General features: G+C 40.0%; 1 protein-coding gene across 1 annotated transcript in view; it reads left to right on the forward strand.

Annotated features, from left to right (window-relative positions):
• FAT3 (FAT atypical cadherin 3) overlaps positions 1–23,102 on the forward strand; it is a 643,096-nt gene that overhangs the window by 307,459 nt on the left and 312,535 nt on the right. The window contains 1 exon segment of the mRNA XM_042457261.1: positions 17,726–18,040. Coding sequence (XP_042313195.1) covers positions 17,726–18,040 — 315 coding nt within the window.

The raw sequence follows: 23,102 nt of genomic DNA on the forward strand, positions 1-23,102 counted from the left end.
CCTTGTCAAATGATAACTGTAGAATTAATATTCACTTGTCCTAGCGCATGCCCAGAGAGTGTTTTCCATACCCACTGTGGATCAGAGTTCAGATCCTTTCCCCAACCAGAGTACATTCTTCTCTCCATATTCACAGATTCTGCATCCATGGATTGAAACATCCATGGCTTGAAAATATGCCCCCCCCACCAAAAAAAAATCCTAAATGCAAACCTTGATTTTGCTATTTTATATAAGGAACATCATTTTACTATCCCATTGTATATAATGAGCTTTGAGCATCCATTAATTTTGGTAGCCATATGGGGGAAGAGTCCTAGAACCAAAGTCCAGTGGATACCATGTGTCTACTGTTTACGCTGAAACATTTGAGGTTGAGCATACATGCATTGGTTGAAGAGAGTCTGTCAGTGGCTAGTTTTCCAATAGCTAATATCCATGGACTCTACATGACTAAAAACACACCGATACCTCTTCAGAATGCACTCATTATTATGTTTAAAGCTACCAGGCCACTTTATCATAGGGTTTGCCAATTTAATCATGTTCTGTAGGTGTGTCAGCACTTGAAGAAAATGGAAAGCAAAGAGGAAATTAGATAGCATGTGCTCTGTTAGCAAAGGGTTTTAGCATAGTGTATTAATATGGTACTCGGCTGGAAATCTTGTAAATTCCTAATTATTTTTATCTAGTAACATTTTAAAATGTAGATTAAAACAACCACAGTTTTTTCCAGCAGCATTAAACATACAGCATCTGCTGTTTCACCAGGCCCATGCAAAAAGGAAGTTACCTGTTTTTGCTTGTTCTAGTTCACCATACGTTGGGGTCGACTTGAGAACAGTCAACAGCAACAATATATTGTTCAAACACACACACACACACACATACATCTGTACCTGTTGCTCACACTTCTGTCACTAATGCTCAGTTTCTTTGCCTGCTTGAGATAAAGAGGAGAGAAATCCCCTCCTTCTTCTTCTGCTTTATCACACGACATTGAGGCACTTGCTTATCTGGGCTCAATAAATCATCTGAACCTGTTTTGCATGCTGGACTGCAGAATAGTCTTTGGGTTATGTTTATTCAGTAACTTGGTTAAGCTCCCTAATTAATGATGTATGAGATCTTTGGAATGATCTTCTGCTGTGGAGTGTCCTCCTATGCCAAACCTTTTCAAGCTGCAAGAAAAGGTGGGCTTGCATCTTTGTGTGTGTTAGTTTTGTTTCCTTTGGCTTGTTTTGGCTGCCTGTTGTAAGAATTAGCAGATGTTTCAGTTGATTCATGAAACTCAGTGCCACCTAATGGAATGGGCACTTAATTGCCTGGCACCAGATGCTTGTGAGGAGTGTGTAAGTTAACAAAACACTCATGCTGGGAATGCCAGTGTTCTTTAGAGGGACATGGCTGCCAAAAGCAAGGGAAGGACTATTGCTCATTGGTAGAGTACATGATTTGCATACAGAAGATACCAAATTAATAATAATAATAAATTGTTTATTTATAAACCGCTTTTCCCAGGATCAAAGCGGTGTACAACAAATTAATTCCCTGGCATCTAAAGTTAGGGTTAGGGAATTCTTCTGTCTAAAATAGTGAGGAGGTACTGGAATACAATATCCAGTGCTGTGGATGCAGTGTGTCTTGATTTCATCAAGGCCATTAACAAGGTCCCCCATGATCCTGAAGAGAAGTGACCAGTGGAGTTTTACAGGGTTCTGTCCTGGGCATAGTGCTATTCAACATCTTTATCAATGACTTGGATGGAAGAATAGGGGGCATACTTATCAAATTTGCAGATGACACCAAATTAGGAGGAGTAGCTAATACCCCAGAGGACAGGATCAAAATTTGAAATGACTTTAATAGATTGGAAAGCTGGGCCAAAGCTAACAAAATGAAATTCAACACGGATAAATGTAAGGTACTGCACTTAGGGCGGAAAAATGAAATGCATACATATAGGATGGGGGACACCTGGCTTAATGAGACTATGTATGAAAGAAATCTAAGAGTTCTAGTAGACCACATGTTGAACATGGGTCAACAGTGCGATGCAACCGCTAAAAAGGCCAATGTGGTTTTAGACTGCATCAATAGAAGCATAGTGTCTAGATCAAGGGAAGTAATAGAGGTATTCTGCTTTGGTCAGGCCCCACCTGGAATACTGTGTCCAGTTCTGAGCACCACAATTCAAAAAGCATGTTGAGAAACTGGAGCGTGTCCAAAGGAGGATGACAAAAATGGAGAAAGGGTCTGGAAACCATGCCCTATGAGGAATGACTTAGAGAATTGGATATGTTTAGCCTGGAGAAGAGACAGTTAAGAGGTGTTATGATAGCCCTGTTTAAATACTTGAAGGGATGTCATATTGATAATGATGATGATGATGATGATGATGATGATGATGATGATGATGATGATGATGATATTTATTTATATCTCGCCTCTCTACAAAATGCAATTGAGGCGGGGAGCAAGCCTGTTTTCTGCTACTCTAGAAAACAGGATCCGGAGCAATGGATGCAAGCTACAGCAAAAGAGATTCCATCTCAACATTAGGAGGAATGTCCTGACTGTAAGCGCTGTTCGACAGTGGAACACACTCCCTCTGAGTATAGTGGAGCCTCCCTCCTTGAAGGTCTTCAAGCAGAGGCAGGATAGCCATCTGTCGGGGATGCTTTGATTGAGATTTCCTGCATAGCAGGGGGTTGGACTGGATGACCCTTGTGGTCTCTTTCAGCTCTATGATTCTATTATTTTTTAAATATATATAAACTTTTATTTCAGTTTTAACATTTACAAAATCGCATTCTTTCAATGATTCCATGATATTCTTGTAAAAAAGTTAGTAAAATCTAAGGTGATGTAAGGAGGATTTGCAACTGGTTGACCAACTGAACCCCAAGGGTGCTCACCAATTGTTCCTCTTTATCCTGGACAGAAGTGCCTAGTGGAGTGCCACAGAGTTCTGTACTGGTCCCAGTGCTAATCAACACCTTTGTCAATGACTTGTATGGTAGAATAGAGGGCGTGCCTATCAAATTTGCCGATGACTGCAAATTAGGAGGGGTAGCTAATACCTCAGAGGACAGGATCATCATTCAAAAATGACAGTAACAGATTGGAGAGCTGGGCCAAAACTAACAAAATGAGGAAGAAATGTAAGGTACTACACTTAGGCAGAAAAAAAATGAAATGTACAGATATAAGACAGGGGTCCCCTGGTTTGAGAACAGTACATGTGAAAGGGATCTTAGTAGATCACAAGGTGGAAATGAGTTAACAGTATGAAATGGCTGATAAAGAAGCCAATGCAACTCTAGGTGCTTCAATAGGAGTATAGTATCTTGAAGGAAGTAATAGTACCACTCTATTCTGCTTTAGTCAGAACTCACCTGGAATATTTTGTTCAGTCCTCGGCACCACAATTCAAGAAGGTCATTGATGAGCTGGAATGACCAATATGGTGAAAGGTCTGGAAACCATGCCCTATGAGGAGCAGTTTATAGATCTGGTTATGTTTGGCCTTGGGAAGAGAAGCTTAAAGGGTGACACGATAGTCGTATTTAAATATTTGAGGGGATGGAGCAAGATTTCTTTCTGCTGTTCCTGAAAATAGGACACAGAACAATGTGCCACTTTGCACCTGAAATCTTGACTGATCAGAAAAGTCAGGGAAAGCTGGGTGGATTAAATGATCCATCCTCATGACCTCAATTGGTTTCTGTGCTGGAATTTGCCTTCACCAATCCATTTCGTTCTCTTCTTCTGCAGGCTCTTCATAGCATAGCCCTCTGTATACATGAGATCACGCCAGCTGCATCATTTGCCTTTTCCCATTTCACTGCCTCTCATTCAGCAGCCACTAATCCTGCTTTGACTGGAAGCCAGACTTGTCACAAACAGGTGTGAGCTGAGGGTCTGAGGCAAAAATTATGCACCAGCCTAAGACTGATGCTCTCACTTGCCAGAAAATGTGCAGAGATCATGCACTGAGAACTGAACTTGTATGTGTTGCTTTTCTTGTCCTTCTTGGTGGGGCAGCCGGGGGCGGGGAGAAAATAGTCAAGTGCCACAAAAATTTTCATCTTCCAGGACTTTGCAAAAATTCCATTTGGGCAAAACCTGTTCTTTTGTGTGTGCAAGTGAAATTTTCAGAAAAATATACAAAATATTTTGTAATCACACCATGGTGGAAGGAAAAAGAGAATGAAAAAAAAAATGAAATGAAAATGGATCAAATAATGAAGACAAATGATGGACAAATCAGTGCTAGAGCTAACATCAGGTTGTAAAGTGGAGACTAGATAGGAACAAAAACTACTGAACCAGAGAGTTGCCATGGGTCCAGAAGACTGAAATTGCAACATACAACTGAGGTCAGCAGCCTGATGCCCTCCACATACAGTATTTTACATTCTATCCCCATCATTGACAATGAACATGACTAGTATTCAGGGAGAATGGGAATTGTAGCTTGAGGGTACAAAATTGCCTACATTGACATACTAACTCCTTTGGCCTCCTATACCTCAAAGAGATGTGAAATTACTTCTGGTTCCCCACATCTTACTCCAGATTTTTTTTCTTATTTGCTGCAACCAGGCATTTCATTATTCCAGTGCCAGCTTTCATGCTTGGAAATCTGGCAATTTTCTGTTTTTCTATTTCCCCTCGTTTTATTTAATTTCCAGAAAGTTCCACAGTAAAGGTACCATAACAGAATCAGTGAAACTGAGGACATTGCATTGTGACTTCACTCTGGAGCCTCTGAAGAATGTTATTGTATATAGTTGATGCTGATGATGTTATTGATTTTTAATGTCACCCAACATCTTCTGGGTTTCACAGGAGTACTGTGACTAATATGAGGTGCAGCTACCTGCGAGAGTTCAAATTTACAGATGACTAGCTTGCCAATACTATATACAGTGGGCCCTTGCCTTACGTGGGGTATCCGTTCCGCCCCCCCCCCCGCATAAGGCGAATTCTGCCTATGCTCAAGCCCCATTCATTTGAATGGGGCTCGTGCACGGCGGCGTGGCAGCGCGGGAGCGTGTGGGGCACATGGGCGCGTGCCCCATTCATTTGAATGGGACGCGCTGCCCTTGTGCCCCACATGTTCCCTGCAGCTTGAGTGCATACACTCAAGTCCGCGTAAAGCACGCCCACATATAACACAGGCGCACTGTACACTGTATACAGCAGTGCTTCTTAAGTTATCTTATGGAGGAGCACAGCATTTTTCTTTTTGGAGAGTGCCAGGCTATCAGAACTCACCCCTTGGATGAATTTGAGGAAGTCCTGGAAGACGTCATAATTCACCCCCTGGATGACTCAGTTGAAGAGGAAAGGGCAGAGTGCCAGGAATTTAATGCTAATGCTTTTCCTGCAGAGCTGGCAGAGGCCACAGTCACAGATGAAAGCACACTCACACCCCTCAGTGAACGCAGGAGGAAGAGGTAGCATATTCAGCTCAGATTAAATACCAAACACTGAACTAATTAGGCACTAAGGAGGCACAGGTGACCTTGAAGGAACTGCCCATGCATATCTTGGCTGTTCCTGGCATTGGTATGCCATATTTGTGCCTGTTGGCTACAGTTGTTTCTTTCTTTCTTGGAAACTCTTTAGGTCCAAGTTGAGTAGTGCTAGCCTACAGCAATAGTAATACCTGGCAATCTCTCTTCCAAGGCCCATTACTAGACATGCCCCTGAGTCTTTAGTGTATTTAGGTGCTACCGTATATAGTGAACAAAAATTCCCTATGGTAAAGGAAGAAAATCAGTTTGGAATCCAAGAATCCACTGAACTAGTGGCTGCACTTTTTCCAGAGTGGTGCAGTGGTGAGGAGGGCAGGTAGACAAAATCTGCTGGTTCTGGACAAGTTTTGCCACCAGTGCCTTATTTCCCTTACAGCTGCTGCACCATGGTCTTTTCTCTCCTACTAACACCACCTGTACCATTGTTGTTACACCAAAGTAGTGCAGTAGCAAGGATCCCATCAATCAAATTGCAATAGAAGTAGTTTGCAGACACACAGAGAAGTAGTCACACATAGAGAGAGGTACTTGAGGCAAAACATGGTATACCCAGTTGAGACAACACAGCAAACCAGTGCTTCCCTGCAAGCCAGGGTTGAAAACCACAATTTTATTCTGATTCCAACGTAAGCATAAAAGTGGTATGTAGTTTGAATGAAACCGCAAAGCATAGCTTGTCTCAAAAACGGAGTGGAAGAATTACCATGCATGAAGGGATCAGGGTGCATATACTGTAAGTCTTAGGGTGCATGAAACCTTTCTCTTGTATTAAGAGGGAACCAGCAAGGGGGAGATGCAAGACCAATTTAATTGCTAGATACAAATACAGATGAAACACACAAGGAGGGAAGCATGATAGCACCATCCCCTCCATCATTATTTCCATCAGACTCTATACTTGGGGTGAGAATGTAAACCTTCATTTATTTTCTACTTGTATGTAAGAATGGAAAATACTAAAAGTTTCTTTCCTACTGGATGAAGATATAATGGTTTTTACACATTTTTGGTTACTTTTGTCATTTGGGACTTTTAAAATGAACATTTGAGAAGGTGGGGGGGGGGGTTTCCACAGAAGAAATTGTATTTTGCACAGAAAATTATACAGATTTTGTGTGGTTTTTCCACTTTCACAGCAGTCCTGTGCACCTAACTCCAGCGAATGTGGAGGTCCCACTGTATTTTATTTCTCAGTTTCTTGCTATATCTAAATGTTTGGAAAACAAATTCAGAAGTGATGAAACACAAAAGGAGATAGGGGAAGATAAGCAGGGCTTATTACTCTATATTTTTCTAAGCTCAGGAGAACTTTCTAAGAAAAGGAGTCTGTTTTTACAAGCAAGTTGTCTTCTATGCTCAATACTAGACAAGAGGACATATTACATCTCAATTAGGAAGGGAAGATAAATGTGGTCTAGTAAATGGAGGTCATGGGGTTACAGTCATTTAATAGAAGGACTGGAAATGGAAATTGGAGAACAATCCAAGAAATCTTAGGCGATAAGGATGAATGCCTATTACTTTGGTTGCGAATCAGACTATCTGTATTGAAATTAATTAATAAATAATTTAAAAAAAAGAGATAAGAAGGATGGAAATTCAGTTATAAGAATCTATCATGATGTGGAGCTTAGGATAGTTTTCTGCCTTTAAAAAATGGAAAATCTAGGTGAGTGAAAGTAAATAAGTACATGAAAGTTAGCTGCTGTGTGAGTCCCCCCCTACTGTCTCACACGCAAACACATACTCACACACACCTTTGCATGGTCCTCTCTTCTTGTCTTTTACCACTCTTTCTTACAAGCCCTGCATTTTTAAAAAATGTTTTAAATTAAATTTTAATGGTGAGGTACTGTATACATAACCATTACAAAACAATTACAAAAGATGTGGAAAAGGTAAGGAAAAACAAATATATATATAAAAACAAACAAAAAGACCCAAGTCTTGCAATTTGAAGTCTAAGGCAATTCTATGACTAGTATTTGTTTCTCTGTACTACTTTAAAGAATGTAAGAGATTGATTAAATCTATACATGAAGAGTCATTCATGTCTTGATATCTCACTGATGAACAGGGTAGAAATTCCTTCCTGAAAGAAATGCAGTTTATGTACACGTAAAGAGTGGGAGGCGGGTTGACATCAAAAATTGCAAACCATGGGATGGACACCTTTTAATGTCCAACTCAATTTACCCTGTGTCCTGAACTTGTTGGCTGAGATCCTGCATGGTGTACACAACATGTTACCGCACAACATGTAATCTCATGTGTGCACAGCTTTGTGTCCCCTTTTCTCTGCATGTTACTAGTCAGGACCTACTCACTTGTAAAGTGCACGTATGTCACTAACTGGATTCTCATCATTCCCTTGTTCATTTCCCTGCATCTGTCATTATTGTAGGTGGAAGCTGGTGAAATACGTCACTTAATGGTTTCGGGATGCCTGCTAATTTTAATGCTGTGATAACACAAACATAAATTCAATCCAAGGTTGCTGTTTTGGGTTCCTGATCCATATGGTTCTGCACATAAAGTATTAAAGCTGTATCTAAATAAATAGCACTAAATATTATTGTGACAATAAATAGCACCAAATATCATAGTGACAATGGTGCATTAGATGGGAACACTGAAATAACTCATGTTTTAAGCCATCTGTTTTTCTTTTTATCTCATCTCCCATTTTAATTCATGGATACATGCAATGGTGTCTGGGGGCTGTGCCAGTGGGATGGAGAATCCAGTTTTGGCTCAGTCCAAAGAACAAAACAAATCCACCAAATTTATTGTTGTTAACTGCAGCCAAGTTGACTTGTCTCCTTCAGAGATGGGAGTGTGTATTAAGGTGAGGGAGAAGTCCTGCTCCCATCTATTGGAATCAGAAATAATTGTACAAACTGAGGAATCTTGTAAATATTTGCTTGACCTGCACTGACCACATGTGGTCAAACTGTGCACGCTTTGGGCTGCATGCTGCTCCACAGGGATGCTTTTGTTTCCAGGGCCCCAAAAAATGTCCTCTCGGGTGTGTGTGGTCATTTTCACCTCATTTTGTGTAGCTCCCTGGGCCATTTTAGGCTAATTAGAAATGCAATGGGCCCTGGATATCCACTGGAGTTTTGTTCCAGGACCCCCTGTGGATACCAAAATCCATGGATGCTCACGTCCCATTAAAAACTATGGCATAGTGAAATGGTGTCCTTTATATAAAATGGCAAAATCAAGGATTGCTTTTATGTTATGTTTGAACATTTTCAAGCCATGGATGGTTGAATCTATGGATAAAAAATTTGTCGATACATTGGGCAGATTGTACACTTGAAATGACTTTGGGTCTCTTTTAAAAAAGAAACCCTCTTTTGGGTTTAAAATGGTGCCACAGAGGGGGCTAAAACCATGGTGAAAATGTCCCCTACAGTCTCTAGGGGGCAAAACTTAGAGGTTTTTTGCACTAGGGCTGAACCCTCCAAGGCAGTGGTTTCCAAACTTGGTACTGTTTCTGGTACTGGAGCTGATATCATATCTAGCCATTTTGCTGGGAGACATTTATGTTCCATGAATTTATCCAATTTTCTTTTTAAGCAATATGAGTTGGGATTGGGAATCATAACTACATCTTGTGGCTGTAAGTTCCACAGCTGAGCTGTGAACTAAAACATTTCTTCTCCCACCAGTAGATGAATAGTTTTAGTGTTTACAAGATAGAGAGAAAAGCTTAGTTCTTGGACTGCTGATGCAGGAATTTGTTAGTGAAGATTTGGGGTCTACTAGCATATTTATAACGCAGCTATTCTGGCTAGGGATGTGTGACAGCTTTTGGTTTTATTCTTGTGGATTTTTCTGCCTTCCTGAACATTAGCACTTCATGTTTTGAATACTTTTAGCCCCAAATGCTTTTCTGCACCATTGTTGTGACCATTGCATGCTCCTTTTGGCTTTGTTGTGCATGAAGCTCCCCATTCAGAACAGACTTCTAAGCATTATAATGCAGATGAGGATCATTGCTTCACATCGCAAATGCAGTTGGCTCAATTATGCAGCATTGAAAACCTCAGCAATGGAATGCTGCTCTAAATTGTTGTTGCACAACGCCTGAAAAATTGGCTAAGTTGGGCAGCAACCTGTGTGATTAAGTGTTCACTTTTTTCTTATAGATACCCAGTGTAAATATTAACATATCCCCAGTGGTTTGTTTGTTTGTTTGTAAATAGTGTCAAATTAATTGTATACAGCAATTTCCTTTTTGGAGCAGACATATGATTCCCTCCTAAACACATACAAGAAATACTTGATGAGCCAAATGGGACTCAAAGCTTCCTGGAAATAATTACGTACACAGAAAAGTGGGGCGGGAGGAGTACCTTCATGTAACTCTCCTCTGGGTACCACTGGCTGGCCTGGGTGGCATGTATATTTTCTATGGCCATAGTAATAGTTCAGCCTATGAAAAGGGTCACTGTCAGGATCTGTAAGAGCTCAAACAGGAAATGTCTGAGTCTATGTGCAGCCATCAGGTGGGCTGAGGCAGCAAACAGTGTAAATGTGGAGATAACCATGTTGACCGTAGAGAAGTTCCAGATCTCATATTGAAATAATACCATTATTAGGGCAACTGAAAGGGGACTTGATTATCTGTGCAAACTTTGGAAACTCAATATTTGTTCCACAGGCAAAGTTGGTTTTATAAAATCATGCAGGGAAAAAGGCAGGGGCAGTGACACTGTTAGTCATGCAGTCTGCGTATTGTTCTCAGATGATATGGAGGAAGAGTCTGCATTGAGAATAGCAAAGGAAATAAAAGAAGAGCAATAAAATATAGTTTTTCATTTGAGAATACACTGCATGTCATCTCCCATATTTTTAAATGGAGAGCCACATTTTCTTGTTCTTCTTTTATTGTCCTCGTTGTTCCCAGTGAGCACATAGCCATTGGGGCTATGGCCTGATGAGCCTCCTTTGAAAAATTGGTGGTGTCATGCACACACGAAAGTTCCCTTATTCATGCAGTTGTATTCTTCCAGCCATTGCTCAACAGTTGCACAGTGAGGTCCTGCAAGTATAACCTTTGCTCGTGTAGTTGAATGGCTTAGATCCAGACTATCTGAAAGCCCATATCTCCCCATACGAACCTGCTCCAGTCTTACAGTCTTCAAGCGGAGGCTTTCTCTCCATCCCACCACCCTCTGAGGCTCTGTTAGGGCAGACACAGGGGAGAGCCTTCTTGGTGGCTGCTCCTAAGCTTTGGAAATCCCTTCTGAGATAGAACTTTACCGCACAGGGGTCCAATGCTGGCCTCAGAACAGAATGGAAGGGAATGGAACAACTGGGGGATGGATTTTACTGCACACAAGGAAGTTCCTCACTCATTCTGTTCCCTTCTCTTCCATGCCCATTCTGTTCCAGAGGGGACGATTTTTGAGAACTGTTCTGAACAGTTCTCAAAAATTGCCCCCTCTGGAACGGAATGGGCACGGAAGAGAGGGGAACGGAACGGAATAGGGACTTTTGTGTGTGGTAAAATACGTCCCCCAATCGTTCCACACTCGTTCCTGCCCCTTCCGTTCCGTTCTGAGGCCGGACCGAGGAGGACCTATGCGGTAAAGTTCAGAGTCTCAGTGTGCCCCCTCCCTGTAGTTGGCAGGCAAAGATCTTCTTCTTTAGATCTTCAGCCTTGGCTATCTGGGGTAGAATGATGTATAACTAGGTGTGCTGTTTTAATATACATTGTATATTTAAGAGTATTGAATTTTTGTGTTTTAAAAGTCTTATCACTTTATTAAACAAACCTAGCAGACAAATGAAAACACATATTTCCCTCCCCCCTTCTGCATGACCTAGTTCTCTTTCCTTCACTTCTGGTTGTAAAACCTTGGTAGTGCGTAGTAAAAGTGTCATAAAAATGTCCCAGTTGCCAAGCTGAAATAATCTGTTTGGCAAAAATGATGCTTTTACAATACTCTCCCATGCTTTTACAACCTGAAGAGAAGGAGACTTGCGAAAGGAGAAGAAGAAGAAAAAACCTTACTTGTTTGCCTGCAGGTTTGTTTAATAATGAAATACGGCTCTAACTGAATGTACCATTTAATGTGAAGTCAAAGGCTTTCATGGCTGGCATCCGTAGTTTTTTGTGGGTTTTCGGGCTATGTGGCCATGTTCTAGAAGAGTTCTTTCCTAACATTTTGCCAGCATCTGTGGCTGGAATCTTCAGAGAATGCTTGCCTGGAAAAAGTTGAGTGTATATATACTGTCAATATACATTCCCAGGCTCACACAGTATATATACACCCAACTTTTTCCAGGCAAGCATTCTCTGGAGATGCCAGCCACAAATGCTGGTGAAAAATCAGGAATGAACTCTTCTAGAACATGGCCACATAGCCCGAAAAACCCACAAAAACTATGTACCATTTAATGTTTTTAAAAACCTGTGTACTTCACACAGTTTTAACTGCTCTGGTTTAATTTATACTGTAACTGCTTTGAATCCTATTCCAGAGAAAAGCAGGATAATAAACTAACTAACTATCTAACTAACCAACTAACTCTGGACCATGGCATAATTATCGTCAGTGCCTTCCATTTGCATGCAAATCATTGGAACAGTGGAGACAGTTTGAACCATAGCTTGCCATTGGATTGCCATTGCATTTCCCTAATAAACAACTGGATGATAAAATAAGCATATTTCAGATATGTTATCGACTACGCAATAACAGCATTCATAATAAGAGTGACATAGCACAACCATGGCATAACTCTTTGGTTTTGGATTTACACCGTGCATCTGCAATGTACAATCTTGGTGACAGTTTCCTCATACCATTTCCAAACAATATTCAGTTTGCATAATTAACATTGCCACTGCCCCCCTAAGCAAAAGAAGTCCTTGAGCACTGCTGTGTTCTTGCATTCTTCAGCTGATCCTGCCTTCTGACTTTAAATCAATACTACCTCAAGGCCTGTTCTTTGACTTTTGTTTGTTATTTGGTTCTGCCTCTGTCTCACAGTTCCTTCTTTCTGCATCGAATTCCTTGTCCCAACTAGAGTTGGCCTATTTAATCTATTGGCTCATTGGTAATGTGTTGAATTACAATTCTTTGGTTTAGTGAGTCATCCTCTTCTTATTGTGTGCCTTCAAGTAGTTTTCGACTTATGGAAACTCTAAGGTGAACCTATCACGGGGTTTTCTGAGGCTGAGAGTGTGTGACTTGCCCAGGGTCACCAAGTGGGTTTCCATGGCTGAGTGGGGAACCAAACCCTGGTCTCCAGGGCCATAGTCCATTGCTTAAATCACTGCAACATGCAGGCTCTACTGTACTTGATAGTGAGTCAAGTCTAGTCGATTTCTTTGCCTTCCTGACAAGCAGTTAGATTTAGCTTCTGTGCATGTGTGTGTGTTCTGTTTTTTCCCCTCATAAGAGTAAGAACTACATATTTGTAGCTTCCTGCAATCCTGACTAAACCAATGTGAAGCCAGAAACTAAAAAGAGACAGAAGGCAGACCATTGTTACCCACCCCTTTCCATCTGTAAATGCAGCATTGGCACACTACCAACAGCCTTAAGGGTATTTTGAATTTGTATGAAATTATGCATAGGATTTTAATCAGAGATAAATGGACCTTGTTGTTTTTAGCATACTTACCACTTCAAAGATTATATAGGCCAAAGGCACAATAATGCTTTGCAACCAGTGAGGGATGTCTCTACTAGATTATCACTTTGAGACATGATTAGAGGAGGAAAAGAGGGGAGTTTGCCTTAGTTTCTTAAACCAGCATGTTTTATTTCTAATTTCTGAAATACAACTGGTCAAGCACCCCTTCCTCCCAAATTTACATACAGCCTGTAGTTTCTTCAGCAAATAAATATTTTAGATAGCAAGGTCTCCCTTACCATGAAAGCTTTTTAGCAGAATTTTTAAAGTATCTCACCAAACTACAAATGCCAGTATTCTTTAGGATGCAGCCATGACAGTTAAAGTGGTATTTAAATGTACAGTATGGATACATAGCATAATATTACTAAGCTAAACAGTGCACAAAATAAACCCCTCCACTACATCCATGTTGAAAAATTCACTGAATTTCTGCTACTTCTCTCCATCTAAAAGAGACATTTCAGTCCTCCTTCTAATGATAAATGTATGCTTATCTGCCAGCACTGTCTGTATATCCCTCTTGTCAGTAGTAATGAATATCAGATATGGAAGTTTTTTGTTTGTTCCAAGACCAGACATAATCCTCCCTCTGCTGCTTTTCTTTTTCATGAACCACTGTTTGGTTGCGGCTTTCATAATTCTGCTTCTTGCTTATCTTGCATTCATGTTTCTATTTTCATTTATTTATATCCACAGAGTGTAGTTTATCAGAGCTGTTGCTTAGCACAAGATGGTGTTCTGATTTCTAAGGCATTTCTATCAAAATTCACAACACATGTCTCCCGTTCTTTGCAATGTGCACAATATGTTACAGAGAAGAGCATGTGGAACATAGAGCTCATGTTCAAGATGAATAACAGTAGTACAGAAACACTTAGGGTGCAGTTGACTAAAGTGTGGAATTTATATGGCTCTATTATATCTCATATTCTCTAGGACCAAGTTGATGCTAATTTCCCATACGAGCGTGTGTATGTGTTCTCAAGTTGCCTACAGACTTATGGCAAAACTATGGGCCCATACAGACAGGCCAAAATAAAGCTGCTTCGGGTCACTTTGGAGGTATGCTGTTTAAATAACACACAAATCTTAAGAGTCCAGAAGCTGCTCCAAAGCCACGCTCCAGAACTTAGGACTGGAGCATGGCTTTAGCACCGCTTCTGGACTCTTAGGACGCATGCATGATTTAACAGCATACCTCCAAAGTGACTCAAAGCTGTTTTATTTTTGGCCTGTCTGTACAGGGCCTATGAATTTCATAGGGTTTTCTTAGGCAAGGAATCCTCAGAGCTAGTTTTCCCAGTTCTTTCCTCTGAAATATAGCCTGCACTACCTAGTATTTGTCTCCCCTCTGAGTACTAACCAGGGCTGACCCTGCTTAGCTTCCAAGATCAAACAAGATCTTGCCTTTAGGATATTTAGGCATCTTCTTTTGGTGTTTTGTCAGTCTTATCTCATATCAGTGTTTAAGATCAAATCTGGGAACAAGGATGATGGATGTGGTGAGAAATCCCAAGTCAAGACATTAATTATGTTGGTGTTGTTTGTAGTAGATAAACTTCATTTAAAAACAATGTGTTACATTTATTTATTTAAAGATATAGCTGTGTTAATCTGTAGAATCAGAACGTAAAGAGATTTTTTTTAAAATTGGATTTATATCCCACCTTTCTCCCAAAATGGAATTCAAGGTGGCTTTATATGTGAAACCCTGAAGTTACTTCTGACATAATTCCAAACTCTGTTTTAACATCTTATACCAAATGGAAGTTTTTTTAGTATCTGCCAGATGTTTTACTACACCTCTTAAGCCCCTTTGGCCAAGTCAAGCCACTGCCATGTTTTTATACTGGTTGAGTATCCCTTATCCCAAATGTATTTTGAATTTTAGATTTTTTTCAGATTTTGGAATATTTGCATATACATAAGGAGATAGTTTAGAGATGGAACCCAAGTCTAAACATGACATTCATTTATTGTTTCATATATTGTACAACTTACAAAGAGCCTGGAGGTAATGTTATACATAATATTTTAAACACATAAAACAAAGTTTGTATACCCTGAACCATCGGAAAACAAAGGTTTCACTGTCTCTGCCACCCATGTGGACAGTTTTGGATTTTGGAGTATTTTGGAACTCCAGATGAGAGATACTCAACCTATAGTATAGTATAGTATAGTATAGTATAGTATAGTATAGTATAGTATAGTGTGTATCTTGGACAACCAGCTTCACGCTGTAGGGTTCCATCTCACACCCCTCATGGATTATATCCTCAAAACCTCTCTTCGGTTCCTAGTCCAGTAAGGAAATGTGTTCATTTTTATTCCCACTGAAGTGATTTTAAAGAGTCTTTTATACTGTATATGAATGCAATTGTACATAAACAATTTCCATATATCATAGTTCAACATAGCTATAATAACTTTGGATGTTGGCTGACTATGTGAGCTTTCCCAGCCAAGTGTTGACTTGCTTAGCCTTGTGGTAAATTCAGGGGAAGGGCCTATGCAGGTGGACCAGTCTTCAAGGTTCCCAATGTGTCTAGTGCCATTGCAATAATGTATGAAGGGGCTGTAGTGGAGGTTGCATAACCCTTGACACAAATTGGGAAATATGTGTTTAATCAGAGGCACCAATTCCAGCACCTAAACATTGCATAATGGTGGGTGTTTTCCATCTGTTTCTATGCATTTGAGTAATGTGGCAGATATAATTTCTGTTATTGAAACTGAGTTTGAAAGTAGAAAGCAGCTATTATTCCAGATTAAAGAACACATAAACACAAAATTTGTACAGGTGACATTGAGCCAGGTCAATGGGCTGGATAATGTTTTGCTGACATTGTGTGTTGTGTTTTTGGTTTATATTTGGATAAAGGGGTTTGAATTTGTAGGAGAACCTTTTGTAGTCTCAGAAAGGAGAACTTACTTTTTAGAATTCAACATTTACTTAGAATCGTTGGATTTTTAATGAGGAAGTGTGACCATGCTGCTATGAATGTCCAAATCATGCCTGCCAATAGTTTCTCTTGGGAAAAAGCACAAGCTAGGCTATGTAAACCATGCATAGGACTTTAGGCAATCTCAGAGAAGTCATCACTTGATCGCATAATCAACAATTCTCTATTAGAACTGCCCACGAACCAAATGTTTCTTCCATGAATGAAAAATTGATGTACTTAAACTCTTTAACCAGTATTGGCAGCTAAATCCAACTTTCAGCCCTGCAGCTTCTCTCTTAATAACTCTCTGTTATTTGCTCCCAGGTGAACTCTTTCAGAATGTTTCAGCCTAGAATTTTAATGATGGATTAGGGTGACCAAGAAAGAGGGGAAATGTTGAAATTATATAGGTGAATCTGCCTGTTCCAGAAGCATGGCTCAGGATGGATTATCACTGGGTGCTTAACGTTATCTGTACCTCTTAGTAATCGCCATGATCCTTTTTCCTCTTCAAGTGGTACCTGAAATGTTTGATACGCATGGCAAAAATAAAACATTTTAAATTCTCAGTGAGACTTTCATAAAAGTCGATCTGTGATAAAACCTTCACTTTTATTATCAGGTGGGGATGATTCCTAAATTGCTTTTGATCTAAGCAGTAGGGAAAATATCTGTAGTCCCCTTCACATTTTATACAGCTCCTTAATATGCAGCACCTGTATGCCAACAGATACACTTTCTTTCAGTGTTTAGTCAGTCTCAGCTTTTCCCCCCCATGAACATTCATTCAATACATGAATGTGGCATCTACACAAATGCAAAGAACTCTGTGAAACACATTTAGTTTCAGGATAAAAAGAGAAAAGACTGATCAATTTATTTCAGCATAAGTTTTTGAGGGGTGGCTTGTAGCCCATAAAAGTTTGTTGTTGTGGGCCTTTGTTTATAGCGACACTGCAACACCGTTTTCTTTGCAAGGGTTTGTCAATGATTTCCATTGAGGGTGAGAAAGTGTGGCTTGTTCAGCTTCAACCAATAGGTTTCCCTCGCCAAGCAGGGAACTGAACCCTGGTCTCCCAGAGTCATAGTCCAACACTCAAACTACTACATCATATTTGTTCTCATCCACAAAAGTTTATGCAGAAATAAATCATTAAATTTTACATGTGCCAGAAGATTCTTTTTTTTTTTTTTTGAGCTGTAGTGAAAGAAACTGATATTACTTGTTTCTTTGAGCATTCAGTTTCTTTTGTGTATTAGTTGTGGGGGGGGGGGAATGTGAAGAAGGGTGGCTTCTTGTGGGCAAGTGAATCATTATGTGAACAGGATTTAGGATTAGATAGGACCTCAATTTGGTCCAGCATGACTTTTGTTCTAATCAAGAAATACTCTGATGGAGAAGGCTCACATTTTCCAATGCTGATTTGAAAGTATTAGCCCAGTTTCTGGGTTCAGGTACCTGAGGTCATACAACCATTTAAAAATCTAAGTCAATTTTGTGCTTGAAGTCTCTATCTTGATGTTTTTAGTAACTCCAGATCTCTCTTCTTTCTCCATTTCTTCCTGCAGGAGTTATATATACAGCAGATATCCTAGATCGAGAGACGACTGAATCCTACTGGCTAACTGTATATGGAACAGATCGTGGTGTTGTTCCACTTTACACAACCATTGAGGTCTATGTTGAGGTTGAAGATGTGAATGACAATGCCCCATTGACTTCTGAACCTATTTATTACCCTTCTGTTATGGAAAACTCCCCTAAGGATGTATCAGTGATTCAGATACAGGCGCAAGATCCTGATTCCAGCACTAATGAAAAGCTGACTTACAGGATTACGAGTGGAAACCCACAGAACTTTTTCATCATCAATACCAAAACAGGTAAAGCAATACCTTTTATTCTATGTGTTATTAGCAAGTGTTATGTATATGTAATTCAGTATACATTATAAGCAATTTTTTTGGTCCTATGTACTAATTTTTTCACAACCCTTTCTTAAATAGTTTATCTGGTGTGAATTCAATATGTGCTCCTCACACAACCTGACTGCTGAATAGTGTTGTGACAAATCTTCGAAAAACAGATATTTTCATCTGTATATCAATTTTTGACAAATATTATTTACATCACTACTGGTGAATGGTAGGGCAGCTTTGGGAAGATAACAATTGGTGATTCTGTTGAGTGCTCCTTAGTACAGTACATCCTTGTTTTGATGGTAAATCCCTCCCAGGTGTTAGTTCAACCTTCAAAGGAGCTATCCAAGTTTCTTAGCCTACTTTGTACATAGAAATCAGCATTTTAGGTAACTTCTTTATACTTCATACTAAAAAGTGGAGTTGATACACTGCCCCACTTACACTGAAGCTATCTTCTTCTTTTGCACAAGTTCTTTGCTAGTTTCAGTCATGCTTCTACATGGGCTCCTGCACTGAGGATACTATGATTCAAACTAGTGAGGTTCTCATCATAACCAGGTTTTGGTATCAAAGACAGCAAGAACTGGTTTAAAATGAACCTGGTTCTTATTCTAGAAAAATGGAAAAGAATAGAAATTTCTGTCAGAGACCTAGGAACTCACATTTCTGATGCCAGCTTTCATTTTTTAAAGCATGGTTTACTGAAAGCTGATGTTAGAAATACAGTTGATGCTAATGGACTAATTAAAGTTAAGGTTGTCTTTGGTCCTGTCCGCGTTGACCAGGATACTCCAAGGGCAGCCTGGTGTATCCTAGCACCAAAGCTGCCCTGATCTCCATTGTTAATGTTTGCATGGGCACCCCTCTCTGCCACCTGGCATGGCAGCAGCAGTGAGCTGCTTGCTTCTGAAGTCAGAACAAGGCGTCCAGCCTCAATCACATGGCTGGGTACCTATTCTCCCTCAGAGTGAGCAGTGAGTGCCAGTGGCAGCTGCACTGGTCAGAACAGTAAGATGTATTTTAAATAAGTGTCTGACATCTGAATGGAGGGTTCCAAATCTTCCTGGAAGATTCAGGGCAAACAGGAAGTTATTTAAACCGATTTTAGCAAGTGTATTCCCTGGCTCTGAATGGGCCAGACGTTGTTTGGTCTCTTCACTCCAGACTTGGAGGATGGGGGGGGGGGGGAGACAGACTTACTTGGCCTGTGCAGATAGACCCTTCATTGTGTGTGGATTTTCATAATTCAGTTTTGATAAATTCATAGACAGATCTTTGTAAGATATACTGAAACTGGGAGATCTTCATTAGTTGCCAATGAATGTAGCAATTGGGGATTTCCTCAAAGCACATAAAACGTGCAAGATGGGTATTTCTAGCATTGCGAACTATAGATTATGTAATCTTCATGGTTCTGGGTTTATTGGCCAGGTATTTCCTTATTGTTCCTGGAAAGGGAGTGCTAGTTAGACTATTTCTGTTTATTAGGTGTATTGTAGTAGAGAGTATTTCCATCTAAGAATTGAACTTTAAAGCTTTCACTGCATGCAGTTCAGTTTTTGCCAATGCCATTAAAAGTAAAAATAAAGCTGATAATTTTCATGATGCAAGAACTGTAGAGGCTTCTTGGTGGCTATTCTGATGTTGTGGAACACACTCTCACTGGAGGTTTAGTTGGGCCACTCTCTGGTTCCAAACTTTTTAGGCAAGCCTTTGGTTCTCAAAAAGTTAGAGCAGAAGGAGCTCTTAATGGAGGTGTATTGCATTTATATTTTATTATGTTGTATGTTTAAATTTGTTACTTTGTGTTCTAATTGAACTATTGTGCTAAATTCATAGACAGATCATGGTAGGACATACTAAGCCAATTAATGTAGCAATTAGAGATTGACCTCAAAACACATAAATAGTCCAAAGATACAGTTGGCCCTTCTTATACATGGATTTTTTATACACGGATTCAAGCATCTACGGCTTGAAAATGTTCAAAATAAAAGTATAAATTTCAAATATCAAACCTTGATTTTCCATTTTTTATAAGGGACATCATTTTGCTAGGTCATTATATTTAATGGGACTTGAGCATCCACGGATTTTGTTATCCACGTGGGACCTTGGAACCAAACCCCAGCGTATAACAAGGGCCCACTGTATTTGCTTATTGTTGCCATAAGAAGAATGAAAAAATCTATTAGGTGTGGTACACCTAATAATTTTCTACAAATTTTTTACTAATTAGTATTTTTAGTTGTACATTATTTTAACTTTTTAATAAGTCACCTTGATTGTTGTGCTGTGAGAAACATGGGCTATACATTAATTAACCAATTAAAAATATGAAATTAGTAAGAAACTATATACCTTGTCCCAAAACCTATACTTTATCCTTTACTCTAGGTGCAAATAATATCTTAATTTAATTTATATAACCTTGCTTGATTCAGTAACTTACTTTGTTTTGGCATGGTTAGGTGTTTTCCCTGAAGGTGGAATGCATGCTTTCTGATATCCTTTCTTCATAAAGCAAGGAAAGTGAGCAGCTTCACTGAAGAAAAATAGATGAATAGGGAAACATAGAAGAGAATGTGCTTCAAATATACTTAGTATGAAAGGAAAATAGATTATGTTTTTGTGGAGGAAGATGCTTGGGAATGAATGTGGTACAAAAACACCAGTTCTGTGTGTGTGTGTGTGTGTGTCTGTCTGTCTGTCTGTCTGTCTGTCTGTCTGTCTGTCTAGTATATACATTAGTCCCTTGGTAGCTGCTGAGTTTTGGTTCCAGAACCCACTGTAGGTACCAAAATCAGGGCGTATTGAAGTTCCCATTATGTACAATGGCATAGTAAAATGATATCCCTTATGTAAAATTGCAAAATCAAGACTTGCTTTTTGGAATAACATTTTCAAGCTATGGATGATTGAATCCATGGATGCAGAATGTTGATTAAAGAAGATGTAGGATTAAAGAAGTTGCAGGATTTCCTATAGGATTTCAGAAGAGCATTATTTTTTAGAAACCAAGCTGTTAATCTGTCACATATGGCTTTACAGGCATGCCTTGCTAATATGGCAAGTTAAGTTCCAGACCACTGCCATAAAGCAAATATCACCTTAAAGTGCAACACAGCCTTTTTTCACTTGCTTGGGTATATAAAAAGCCTTACAATGTATTTAAACTATCATTTCTCTGTGGACTGTGTTAAACTGGATCATTTTGAGTTGTAAATACCGATAAAGTGGACAAGCTTCTTGGAAGTGTAAAGAGGACAACGTGCCCTCTCGATCCTTGCCCATCGTGGCTGACCACCCAGGGAGGGGATGCAGCAAAAGTATTATTACAACTCATAATTAATGCATCCTTTAGGGAGGGAATGTTTCCATCAAAACTAGAACAAGCGATAGTTAGACTGCTTTTGAAAAAACCCTCCCTAGATCCCCTGGTGAGAAATAATTGTTGACAGCTCTCCCTTTTACCATTCTTGGGCAAGGTGATCGAGAGGGCAGTTGCCTTCCAACTCCAAGCTGTCTTGGATAAAGCTGATTATCTGGACCCATTTCAAACTGACTTCAGGGCAGGATACAGAGCTGAGACTGCCATGGTCGCCTTAGTCGATGATCTCTATCTGGGTATCGACAGGGGAAGTGTGATCCTGTTGGTGCTCTTGGACCTCTCAGCAGCCTTTGATACCATCGACCATGGTATCCTTCTGGAACGCCTGAGGGAGTTAGGTATGGGGGCACTGTGCTTCATTGGCTCCATTCCTACCTCTCAGGAAGATTCCAGATGGTGATGCTGGGAGACAGCTGCTCCTCTAAGAGAGAGCTGCGATCTGGTGTCCCTTAGGGTGCCATTCTGTCCCCCATGCTGTTTAACATTAAGCCGCTGGGAGAGATCACCCAGAGACATGGGGCATGGTGTTATCAGTACGCTGATAACACCCAAATCTATTTCTCTATGGCTCTGACTGTTGCAGTGCCTAAAGATGGCATCTCTCCTCTGGATGTCTGCTTTGGGTTGGTAATGGGCTGGATGAGGGAAAACAAACTCAAGCTGAATCCAGAGAAAACAGAGGTACTTGTGATAGGTTCTCCAAATCCAGGGATGGAGATTTGTCAACCAGTCCTGGACGGAGTAACACTTCCCCTAAAGGATGAAGTTTGCAGTTTGGGAGTACTCCTGGATCCATTTCTACAGTTATCATCTCAAGTGGATGTGACGGCCAGGAGTGCTTAGTACCAGCTTTGGTTGATACACCAACTACATCCCTACCTGAACAAAAAGGACCTTGAAACAGTGGTACATGCACTGGTAATCTCTTGTCTAGATTTCTGTAATGCGTTCTACTTGGGGCTACCTCTGTACCAAGTTTGAAAGCTTCAGTTGGTTCAAAATGCAGCAGCCAGAGTTGTCACTGGAACATCTAGATCAGCCCATATAACACCTGTGCTGTAATCTCTTCACTGGCTGCCTATTAGCTTCTGGGCGTAGTAGAAAATGTTGGTTATTACCTTTAAAGCCCTACATGGCTTGGGCCTGAGTTACTTGAGGGAACGCCTCTCCCTACATAATCTGCCCCGCACTCTCAGAACATCTGGGAAGAAATTATTAGAATATCCAAAGACCAGGTTAATAACAACTTCCCATAAAGCATTTACTGCTGTGGCCCCTAGATTATAGAACAGCCTACTGGAGGAGAGGTGCATTTAGCTTTTAACAGGTTTTTGCACAATTGTCTTAATGGGGGAGATGGGGGTGAGTCATCAATGAGCCTCAGTTGTAGGAGATAGGCAAGATGGATGGATGGATGGATGGATGGATGGATATTAGAAGTTGGATGCCAATTAGGACCATTAAAGATTTGCAATAGCCTTACATAAATGGGGTGAACTTTTGAGTTTGTGTTGTCTATGCATTGCATTTGTAACACTGTGGAGGTCCTAATAAAAAGTCGTTTCACATGCCTGGTTTTATATTATTATTATTATTATTATTATTATTATTATTATTATTATTATTATTATT

This window comes from Sceloporus undulatus, chromosome 3 (genome assembly GCF_019175285.1).
Source record: "Sceloporus undulatus isolate JIND9_A2432 ecotype Alabama chromosome 3, SceUnd_v1.1, whole genome shotgun sequence".
Taxonomy (NCBI): Eukaryota; Metazoa; Chordata; class Lepidosauria; order Squamata; family Phrynosomatidae; genus Sceloporus; species Sceloporus undulatus.